Genomic DNA, 12,001 nt, shown 5'->3' on the forward strand with positions numbered 1-12,001 from the left:
TTGCTAATAGCTGAAACTCCTAGAATCGGGCGAGTAACCAAACATAGTGTAACACAGGCAGACAACACACACAGATGGAAGTACGGACTAACGAGGCAGACTGACTTCTGCAGCATCGCATCACAGCTTTGGGTGAATGTGTTTCTTACAACACGCAGGTATGGCCATCGAGAATGAAGTCAAAATAACTTGCGATAAGTCGGAACGGAAAATCTCGAAATCTCGTAGTGTCCCGTTTATCTTCTCCACTGAGACTGTACAAATAAAAACTTAAGAGGGAAATCAAACAGCCACCACATCGTTACATCATCATAAAGACAATAAAGACATGGCTGGTATGTTACCAAACAGCTGCTTTGATTCAACACATTCACTTTGACAACGAGTGACATTTCTGTTGATAACTGTGACACTGACACACACACACACGCACGCACACACACACACACACTTTATGAACTCTACCAATAGCTCAGACAGTGGTTTCCTTGGCAGACAAAATACCCCCGAAACAGCAGCACGTTTATTTTAAACATTAAAGGGACAGTCCAGATATTTTGAGGTTGCGTGAGCAACGTCTCCATAGTCAGTGTGCTAGTGACAGTAGATGGTGGTCGGGGGGGGGGGGGGGGGGGGGGGGGGGGGGGGGAGAAGCTAAAGACATTTTAGACACCTACAAACATCCATATCCGTTTAAGTGCATGCTATATTTAGAATTTTTACCCTGTTGCCCTGTTTCTTTGTTATTTAAGCTTATTATTGGGGGGTTTCTGCCTTTAATTTGTGAAAGGACTGTGAGGTGAGAAATGCCAGAGAGGGAGAAAGGCAGGAAATCGTCACAGGTCGGATTCAAACCCGGGACCTGTGCGTCGAGGCATCAACCTCTCAGTACACGTGCGCCCGCTCTGCCACTGAGCCAACCCGGCCACCGGAAGCCCTGTTTAAGTTTACACAGGTGAAAGTAAGCCGTCCTGTGCTTTCACCAAAAGCACCAGACTCCTTTGACAAAAACAGTCCTTTGCTGGTCTACCGCTGCCTCACTTGGTTAGTTAGTTTGTGCGTTTGTGTGACTTTGGTGTTTGAAAAGGGCTAGGAACTAAAAATACTACCAAGCTGAGTAACCGATGGAGGCGGCGGTAGACCTGAAGCTCCAGAGTTCAGACGGTAAATTGAGTGTTTTTGTCACAAGGGTTCAGCAGGCTTTGAACAGAGCAGAGATAACGGCTTTGGATCCCCGTCCTAAAAGACTGTCCGACAGCAAGGTAAAGCTGTAAAAATATTCTAAATAAAGCGTAGAATTAAACGGATATATATATACACACACACACATACTTTTAGGTGTCTAAAATCAGTTTTCAGCCCGCCCGGCGTCTACTGTAGCTAACACACACACACCGATTTCAACAAGTCGCTCATACAACCCCAAACACACTTCGAAACATCTGAACTAACCCTTTAATTAACAAAATTTCTGTTGTTTAAGTTAAACAGCATTGTCCTGGTACTGACACTCTTAAGGGATTAATGAGGTGAAAGCTGAGCACTGGAGCGCCAATCTAGTCTATGTAAGTATTTGTGTTTCTGTCTTACTCTGAGTCCCCCCTTGATGCGTTCAGCTGGTATTTAACCTCCCGGTGTTGAGAGCACAAGTCTTTACACACAAAATAAATAGTTTGCAGTATGATCGTGTCCACAGACGAGAGAGCTCTCTAGACAACACTTGTTTACCTGCTGGCAAACCTGCCACAGACGATAAGAAAAAGAAAAAGTAAATATCAGCATTTAAACGGTGGCTGGTCTTCACTTCCCAACCTTCTCACACACAACCAAAATGCGACAGGTCCTCCAAAACAAAAACTCAATCATAGAGCAGCATGCTGTCGAAAGTGCACACACATCTAAAAAAGACCGGATGCACACCCAAACACACACACACACACACACACACACGCACACACACAATTTGGCAAAATACTCCTCGGTAGTTGCGACTAATCTTTCCATTCGTGTGCGATCCTCCTCAATGGCAGCTTCCACACGCAGCGTCTTTTTATTTATTTTTTTGCATTCCCAGTTCAAATGTAGAGTAGGAGGGCTGCAAAATGGCTGCCGCCAAGATGGCAGCTGTGGCATCGAGTGAAAGCAAAAGGATTGATATCAGCTCGTGACATTTGTCCTCCCTTGGCCTCCTCGCAGCTCCTCCTCTGCAGTCCGTCGCTGACAAAGTAAGGCAGGAAGTATATAATTTAATTATGTCATTATCATCCTCACGTGTCATCATTTTTAATCGTCTCGGCTGCTGGGAGACGGCGTCCCGTCCCTCAGATCGACCCTTGAGGGCAGCAGAGACGCACACGGTCCGATGACTCGACTCTCCTGTCAACAACACACCGGCGTCTCACAAACACAAACACGGATCCACACATTATTTGTTGAAAAGGCTCTTCCTCGTCCTTCGACGCACTCCCTACGTATCATTACCCCTCTTCACACATCCTCTTGTTCCTTCTCCTCTCGCGGGGTTTTTAAAGCGCCCGTTGCAGCCCGTCAGTTTAAAATAATAAAAGAAAAAGAACGGAGCAAGACAGCGCTCCCTCCCCCCGCTGGCCGTGCCTAGGCCATGTAGATGAAGGTGTTGAGGTCCGTCTCGTCCCTCTTTATGTACTTGTGCTCGATGAGCCACTCGATCTGCTCCTTGATCATCTTCTTCTGAGGAAGGAACATGTTCTTCAGGATCTCCACCAGCTCCGTCTGCAGCTGGGCGTTGCTGATTCTCTTCCTCATCTTCATGATTTGGATGATGGCCTCCTGGACGGGACACAAACATGAGCAAATGTTACTAGATTAGATTAGAGTAGATTATACTTTATTCATCCCACAGAGGGGAAATTCCCTTATTACAGCAGCATTTTCTACAATAAAAACACACAAGTAAACAACAGACAATGAGGAGAATTAAAATAATACAGAAAAAGTAGGTAACCATAATATAAATTATATTTACCTGTGACCATAAATAATATTGAAAAAGTAATTAAAAATGTAAATACAGCTAATGAAGATATGCAGAGTGTGTGGAGTAAATGAAACACAGGAATAGAACTACAACATTATCAGGTGGTGCAGGTGTTGTAGAGTCTGAAAGCGGCCGGCATGAAGGACCTGCGTTAGGGGGGGGGGGTCTCAGTCTGTTGCCGAAGGAGCTGCTCAGGGACCCCCCAGTGTCATGTTTTTTATATATGTATTTTAATTTTTTTTAAAGGTCCAAACTTACCAATTTAATCTCTAGTAAAGATTCAAACTTCACAAACAAAAATATGAGAAAAAGGGAGATAAAAAGCTTAATTTAACTTGAGACTTCGGCTACAAGTCACCTTCTCTTTACAGTTAAAATCCTTGAGGACAATGTGAGTATTTTGACGTGTAATTTGAAGCCATATATATATATATATATATTTATATATATATATATACACAAATATGTATATTTGTACCTGAGTCCTGAGTATTCTGAGCTGAACGATTCCTTCATTCTCCTCCTCCCTCATTCGCTCTGTGGTCAGCTGCAGCCGACCAATCAGATTGATCTTTCCCCGCTTCTGGACTTTGGAGTTTTTGCTGAAAATAAAACAACAACAACAACACACACACACACACACACACACACGCACACGCACACGCACACGCGGACACGTTTTAAAAAGTCATTTCTGATGAGGTCGCAGTTAACAACATGTGGTGGAGCAGACCTAAAGTTGCTGGTTTATTTAATTATTTAATAGAATAAACATGTTTAGTACATAAATAATGTTTATAATCTTACTTTATAAAGCAGTGGATTTTTAACGACACCTTTGTCGACACACTTGTTTCAAATACGTCTCTTAGCGGAAAAAAGAACCGTGGCTCAAATATTTACTCTAAGTTTGAAAAACATCTCTTTTTTTTCATAATTTCTTTTTTTCTCATTTCTAAAAACACGGTGTCATACATGAGTGAGAACTCCTGGTTGACGTAGAAGAGCGTGCTGTCTGTGAAGTCCTTGGGCGAGCTGACCGGAGGCTCGTAAGACAACACCTGTCTCTTCAGCTTGGGGAAGGCCACTAGAGACTGCACAGGGAAGAGACAGAGGAACAAGTTTAGGATTTTAGGATACTCATCAGGACTTCAAGAGATAGTTCAGATCCTTTGCAGTGTGGTTGCATGAGCCACGTCTCCATAGTCAGTGTGTTAGCTACAGTGTGTTAGCTACAGCGTGTTAGCTACAGTGTGTTAGCTACAGCGTGTTAGCTACAGTGTGTTAGCTACAGTGTGTTAGCTACAGCGTGTTAGCTACAGTGTGTTAGCTACAGCGTGTTAGCTACAGTGTGTTAGCTACAGCGTGTTAGCTACAGTGTGTTAGCTACAGCGTGTTAGCTACAGTTTGTTAGCTACAGCGTGTTAGCTACAGTGTGTTAGCTACAGTGTGTTAGCTACAGTGTGTTAGCTACAGCGTGTTAGCTACAGCGTGTTAGCTACAGCGTGTTAGCTACAGCGTGTTAGCTACAGTAGAAGGCGGTCGGCCCACCCTCAGTTTGGAGAAGCAGCCATGAGTACCGCCGCCAGACTCCTTTGACTAAAATGATCATTTTACCTCAGAGTTGCTGGTCTACCACTGCCTCAATCGGTCAGACTGTAACTGGCTCTAAAAGAGGTGTATTAATAAGGTAACCACTTTAGGGCTGTAATTAATTAGTTCTCCCTTTGTTTATTTTTATATTATGAGTCCCTTTATGTTGGCGCCTCCTAGCGGAAATGTAACTTGTGTATACAAAGGGGGGGGGGGGACTAGTTTGTGAGATGCACGCACGGAAGTAAGGGGGGAAAAACGTCTCGCTCTGTAACTATATACGGCTCTAAAGAAGAATAATTAAGCACCTAGCTGGAACAGGAACAAGGTAGTTTGTTTTTGATTGTTCAATGTGATTTTTGGGTAACATTTGTCTGTAAGAGCTAATTAAATGTTATTTATCTGTCTTGTAGCTCTGACGGTGTTTCACGGAGAAAAGGTGTACGGAAAGATAAAGTAGATTTGTGTTCAAACTAAGGCTGACGGCTGAACGTAAAGAAAGGCTTCTGGAAACATCGGTACGCTTTATCATTATCTGGCTGGGGGTTAGCTACACAGACTATATATGAACTGTATATTCACAATATTGAACTAATAAAATTGACAAAGAAAATAACCGATCGAAGAAGCAATAGAACAGCAACTCCCGAATTTTGGTCAAAGGAGTCTTGCGCCTTCAAAAAAGCAGATATAAGAGCTTCAGTTCCTCATCGTAAATGGGCTGACAGTAAGGTCAAGTGAAAATATTTCTAAATACAGCGTACACCTAAATTACATAATTTTTTTTAGATGTATAAAATGTTTCCTGTGTGATGCCAGAAAGGTTTCACATCTTTCATGATGTGCCCGTAACTTCTCTAACCCTTGTGTTGTTGTTTTTGTAGATTAACAGATTTGATTTTAGACATATTTCCCCCCCAACTGATCCAGTACCAGTCCCTGCTTGCACATATCAGTGAGCTAGGACATGGATGTAGATTATTAGATACTGATCTTTTGGCAGCCTCGGGTATGTTTACAACCTGACCGTTGGTGGGTTTTTATTGGCAGATTTTAAGTGCCCATATTATGCTCATTTTCAGGTTTATATTGTATTCTGAGGTTGTACCGGAATAGGTTTACATAGCTTCATTTTCAAAACGCACCATATTTTTGGTCCTCTTTTCGGCCTGTGTGTTTGGGTCTCTGTTTTAGCTCCAGAGTGAGACATCTCACTATACTATCTTTGTTGGGAGTCATAAGCTAGATAACTTTTTATCTATAATTAGCTGGGAGACTTCTTCTAGACAAGGGGCACTTGTGGAATACCTGCAGAACAGGGACAGGAAGTAGTTCTTTTTGGAGATTATGGTGAACTATTGTGTAGCAGTGTTTTTCCATTGAGAACGAGCTAGCTTATTAGCGCTGGCATGCTACAGTTAGCCACCACGTCTCGGCTAGTGACGTAGAAAGCCGTGCAGATTTTAAACAGCTCACCCAGAGACTGAAGACAGAGGACATCAGAAACCGAATCTCACTCAAAACACCATGGATAGTTTTTTTTCTCCATGTTTGTATGCGTGTGGAAGCACCAGAGACACAAAATAACACCCCAAATCCCCCGATAATATGTCATAATATGGGCACTTTTACAAAGAAATGTCTGTACGTTTGTTGTTGAATCGGAGCTGTAACAGGCGGCCTGGCTGGCTGCGGGGTGCAGGCAGTATTTTGTTACCTATGAGTGGCAAAGAATGCATCTAACCTCAGAAAATGTTTTTCATTTAATCCACACACTCTGTATAACTTTATCTGTATTTATATTTTCCATTACAAGTACTTACTTTTCAATATTATTTATGGTCACAGGTGAATATAATGGTTACCTGCTTTCGCATTATCACTTTAATTAAATTTTCAATTTAATTTTAGCGTCACTTACAACACTGCAATGTTGTTATTCTTGTACTATGTCAACTGCACCTTACAATACCTCATGTGACGCCACTTTACTTTACCTTACTTTACTTTACTTCAGTCTACCTTCTGCTCATTGTCTACTGCTTGCCTGTTTGTTTACTTGTTTGCTTTCATTGTAGAGAATGCTGCTGTAACAGAGGAATGTACCCGCTGTGGGATGAATAAAGTATCATCTAATCTAATCTAAATCTGTTTATATTGCATATTGTTCTTCAACTGGTGGATTGAAATAGAGCATTGAGAATGTTTTCCTTGGTCTGACCCAGAGTGTGCGGCGGAGCTCTGCGTCAGGCAGCTCTGTGGCCAGTTTGAGGTTCTCGAAGGTGATTCTCTCTCTGGGTCGCTGGTTCCAGGCAAACAGCACCGCCAGCTGGAACGTCGTCACCTCCAGGTCGTACTGGCCAACCTCATTTTTAAAGGTGATCTAAGGGGAGGAGAAACAAAGGTGAGGGTGAGTGTGGAGACACAGTGCTGATCTGTGAGACTACATCTACACTAGGGCATGGATACACGACCCGTGCCAGACGGGTCCCAACGGTACCTGATGGGCCGGGCCGGGCCGGCCCGGGTTCGGAGAGATATTTAGAAATTATGGTTGGTTTGGGTCAGGCTCGGTCACATCAGCGCGATAAGGCATTTGTTGTAAAATGGTGTTGCGGCTCCTTTAAGAGAGATCTGTGTGTGTGTGTGTGTGTGTGTGTGTGTATGTGTATGTGTGTGTGTGTGTGTGTGTGTGTGTAAAGTGGGCAGAGGAGAAGATAGAGAAAGAGGAAGCAGAAGTGTTGTAGATGCGATCAGAACAGAGTTGGTGGAATAAGTTTACGTATTGGACACAGTGTGCACGATGTCCAAAATAAACCCCAGACTGAAAGCCAAGCTCATTCATTCATTCATTCATTCATTCATTCATTCATTCGCTCACCAGAAACAGGATTTTAACCCCAACGTTATTCATTTTATGACATTGACCCCGGATGTAACAAGTCTTCCCTGGTTTTCTGACCATGGTCGTAAACGATGCAATCAGGGGATGGATAACACATTGAACATTTTAAATTAAACAGCTTATTAAAAAGGAGAATTCCGGTCGATTTATACATGTATTTCTGTTTTTTTTTTAGTCTGTCAGTAGAGAAACAAATGAAAACAATCAATGCTGCCTACACCACGTTATCCTCCTATGAAAGTTAGCACCAAACAGGCTTAAACAGGGCAAGTTTTAAACATGTTTTAGCCTCTAAAGATGCTCAAAATGTCATTAACAGTGCCTTCCCATGTGCAGTTATTTCTTCCACGTGAACCCAGCAAATGTGACTGTAGTAGAAGTGACAGAAGGGCATAAAAGTTGTGCACATACGTCTGTTTATTTACTGTTTCCACACTAGTCGATTGTCACAACTTTTATGTCTTTCTGTTACATCCTCTGCAGTAACATTGCTGTGTTCACTTAGAAGAAATCACTGCAAATGGCGAGGCACTGGGGATGATATCTGGAGCATATTTAGAGGCTAAAAACAAGTTTAAAACTTGCCCTGTTTAAGCCTGTTGGGTGCAAAATCTAGCAGGAGGATAACTCAGTGTAGGCAGCACCGATTGTTTCCATTTGTGTCGCTACTGACGGCATTACAAACTTAAAAAACAGAACTACAGTACATGTTGAAATCAATCAGGAATCTCCTTTAACGTGCGCTTGTTTCCCTGTGTGCGCTGATGAACTCATGTGTTGACATTTCTGAATGCCTTCCTACAGTCGCTTAATAAAAGCGTCCCACACAAACAAGCGTACACATGTCATTAGTATGAGGAGAAAAAAAAAAAAGAGGTTGGATCAGACAGAAAAATTCGGCCTGATCCGGACTCTAATCTCCACTACTATGTTTTGGTTAAAAAAACGAGTATCGTTTGCTACGTTGACGTCTCCAAACTACTCTGGCGTTTCTGAGCTGCTCAAACGGAGACATTTGAAAACAATGATGCACGTCAGTCAGGTCTCAGTAACAGCCGCCCCACTTGGCATCGGTCCAAGATTATTAATCCGTGTTTCCTACTTTTCGTCATTGTTATTTTTTATCTAAAGTACTTTCTGTATTTTAAACTTATATATATCCATGATTTTCAACTGCAGAGTAACACCTGACAATCTGCCCGCCCAGACAGATTCTTTAAAAAAAAGGTACCTTTTTCGGAGTTTCTGACCACAAATGGCGCTAAGGAGCAATGTTTGACATGTGTAGTCCAGCCAATGGTTTCTTGTTATTCCACTGAACGACTGATGGTGGCAGTAACATGTCAAGTAATTCAGCAATGTGCCAACAAAGGCAGGGAAAAAGACTCTTTACATTCAGTAATTACCTAGTAGTTTATGGCAAAATCCACCATTCCCGCACAGATTCTTTCAAATTATACATGCATGTACTTAACCCTACTTGTTACTTTAGTTTAGGAAGAAGATGAAGTTCAAGGAAAAAGTGAAGGAGAGACTGCAGAGACAAAAGGAGCATTTATCTCGATAGTAATTCCAGATCCCAGGAGTGAAAACAAGTGTATTGTAACTCCATGAGAGTCCGACTGTCGGCAGCAGGAGCCCTGCATCGTCTACTTTTACAGCTCACTCACAATGCCGTTGGACATGAGGTGATGCCAGTGGAGTTTGCGTCCACTGTGATTCCTCTTGTAGAAGTCTTCCACCTCGGGGATCAGGTCCTCCAGCTCCGTGGGCAGCGAGACAAAAACCTTCTCACTGCTTCGGGACCACGCTCCGGCGTTCAAGATCTTAATGTTCACACTGTCCGCTGCAGGGAAAAATGGGAAGAAGAACTCGGGTTAGTCTTAAATCAGTTACGCAGATGCATCAAAAACAAAGTGTGAGCAAGGAATTGTATCTAATAAAATGCTCATAACCCCTCTCTTGTTTGCTTGAACCAACCGAGCAAGTTGTCACCAGTGTCTCAAAAAGACTTAAATGCAACCAAAATCCGGACTAAACATTGGTGTGAATGTTACATTCCATTCTGTTAAGCCTCTCTTATCAGGTTTAATTTGTATCATGAATTTGAATCATAAATTGTTAAACTGCTTTCCTTCCTGAAGATTTGTCTGCATGAACATACCTTGAAACAATCCTCCCTTCCTATGGAGCCTCTCTTTCTTATCCATCCCCTCTCACGTTACTGAAGTGATGGAGGGATTGCTCGAAGTGGTATCTGTATGTTCTTGTGTCTCAATAAACCTTTAGAGCGTTGTGAAGCGAACGCTGATATGTGTCGCATTGTTCTCACTTTCAGCGCTCACTTTCAGAATCAACCCCACAGAGGTTAAACCAGCGGACGAGAGGATATGAGCCACAAAACACTCGTGATAGGATTGTTTCTTTGCTTTAATGTAGCAGTGTGTATGTTATGTTATCACAGCTCATTGGTCTGCTGCAAGAATGGAAAAATGGAAATAAAAAGTAATGAAAGGGAAACTTTACTGCAAATAATGTTCCACTGATTCATGTCAAATTATTCAGTTTTAAAGAGACTCTTACGTGTGGGCATGCATGTGTGCCTTTGTCTGTGTGTGTGTGTGTGTGTGTGTGTGTGTGTTAATGTGTGTGTGTGAGAGTGTGTCTATGTGTCTTGTGTATGTGTGCATGTCTGTGTGTGTGTGTGTGTGTGTGTGTGTGTGTGCATGTGTGCGTCTGTGTGTTTGTGTGTGGGTGTGCGTGCGTCTGTGTGTGTGCATGCGTGTGTCAGTGTGTGTGCGTGTTTGTGCGTCTGTGTGTGTGCGTGCCTGTGTATGTCAGTGTGTGTGTGTGTGTGTGCGTGCGTGTGTCTGTGTGTGAGTGCGTGGGTGCGTGTGTCTGTGCGTGCGTCTGTGTGTGTGTGTGTGCATGCGTGTGTCAGTGTGTGTGCGTGTTTGTGTGTGCGTGCGTGCGTGTGTCTGTGTGTGAGTGCATGGGTGCATGTGTCTGTGTGTGTGTGTGTGTGTGTGTGTGTGTGTGTGCGTTACCTGGCAGTGCCAGCCTGTTGTGTTTGTGCATCTCTTTGAAAACCTGATTGAGGTCCTCCGAGACCTTGATGTCCTGAAACATCCGGGCCAGCTTGTTCACGTAGTCGGCAGGCATTCCTACTTCCTACAAACACACAAACACACGACATAAAGACAACAACACAAATAAAGAGAACAAACAAGGAAAAGGAGAAATTAATTCACTGCTATTGCAGGCCTAAACTTTATAAATGTTTCTGTAGTCCCAAAACCTTCCAGGTAACAAAGCTGCACCACATTCTGGGTCTTTGTTACTCATTCTTTGACCAACTCCCTAATCTGAAATCCTAACATTGCTAATTTTTTGCTGTTTTCTTCCCTCGATGACGGTCTGTGAGCAATCTCGTCAGTTCAGGCCACGTGGGCACAAATGGTCTTCATGGAACATATGGTCATGAAGGGTCATGACCGAAAGAACGAGATGGATCTTCAAAAAATAAATTAAAAAAGCTGACTTAAGAAGACGTAATGACCGAAGACAAACAGGTGAAAATCAAAAGAGGATTACGCCCAACACAATTCAATTTTCATCTCAACCGGTTGAAATCTTTCTACATTTATATCCTTTTTTAACAGATTCCTGCCACATCGTTAGATCCCTCGCCCAGACACGTTGTCGTCTGCCTGAGTGTAAGAGGTTTAAGAGAAGTGTGACTCACTCTCAGCCACTCCACCATGTTCTCTTCAATCTCGCTGTCCGCCGAGATGTCCAGAATCAAGCGCCTGGTCAGGTGAGCTTTGTGGTAACGCATGAACACGTCTTTATTCTGGACGTATTTCAACACCAAGAGCTGCAAAAAGACAAGATGGAAGACTAAATGTATGTTAGGGGTGCACGACTCAGAAAGTGTCACGATGCAATATTGATTTTTAGGCTCCAGATTCGATTCAACATCGATTCTCAATTTTAAAAAATGGATTCACAGTATGTAAATGTAGTTACGTTTCCCATGTGATAGTATACACGCCATTAGAAAACAACAACAAAATAAAAAATAAAATAAAAATTAGATTTTTGGAATTCTATGAATCGATTCTGAATCTGTGGAGCTTTAATGTGAATTGATTTTTTTACACACACCAAAAATATGTTAAAACGAAGGGGGAAAAGAAAGCTAAAGGGACTAGAGTGTTCATAAAGTGAGTTAGTTTGCCCCAAGTCGTACCGTTTGGTACAAGACGAGCTAACACGACAGAGACTCACCACTTCTTTGAGTTTGAGCTCGATTTCCTCTGAGGTGAGTTTCTTGCTGAGAGTAGTTTTCCTCAGCAGCATGTCACAGTAGTTTGCCAGCAGCTCAGGACACTTAGACTCTGGCTGAGTCTTCATACCCACACTGGTTGGATGAAAAGACACACACACACACACACACACACACACACACACACACACACACACAC

General features: G+C 42.7%; 1 protein-coding gene across 1 annotated transcript in view; it reads right to left on the bottom strand.

The window, feature by feature from the left end:
- Window positions 1–1,381: 1,381 nt before the first annotated feature.
- LOC117941889 (cullin-5-like) overlaps window positions 1,382–12,001 on the bottom strand; it is a 22,304-nt gene continuing 11,684 nt past the window's right edge. The window contains exons 11-18 of the mRNA XM_034867093.1: window positions 11,805–11,937; window positions 11,260–11,391; window positions 10,562–10,685; window positions 9,185–9,360; window positions 6,831–6,992; window positions 3,992–4,110; window positions 3,495–3,618; window positions 1,382–2,808 (exon numbers count right to left, since the gene is read on the bottom strand). Coding sequence (XP_034722984.1) covers window positions 2,614–2,808; window positions 3,495–3,618; window positions 3,992–4,110; window positions 6,831–6,992; window positions 9,185–9,360; window positions 10,562–10,685; window positions 11,260–11,391; window positions 11,805–11,937 — 1,165 coding nt within the window. The 3' untranslated portion in view covers window positions 1,382–2,613. The remainder of the gene's footprint in view (window positions 2,809–3,494; window positions 3,619–3,991; window positions 4,111–6,830; window positions 6,993–9,184; window positions 9,361–10,561; window positions 10,686–11,259; window positions 11,392–11,804; window positions 11,938–12,001) is intronic.

This window comes from Etheostoma cragini, chromosome 3, assembly GCF_013103735.1.
Source record: "Etheostoma cragini isolate CJK2018 chromosome 3, CSU_Ecrag_1.0, whole genome shotgun sequence".
NCBI lineage: Eukaryota > Metazoa > Chordata > Actinopteri > Perciformes > Percidae > Etheostoma > Etheostoma cragini.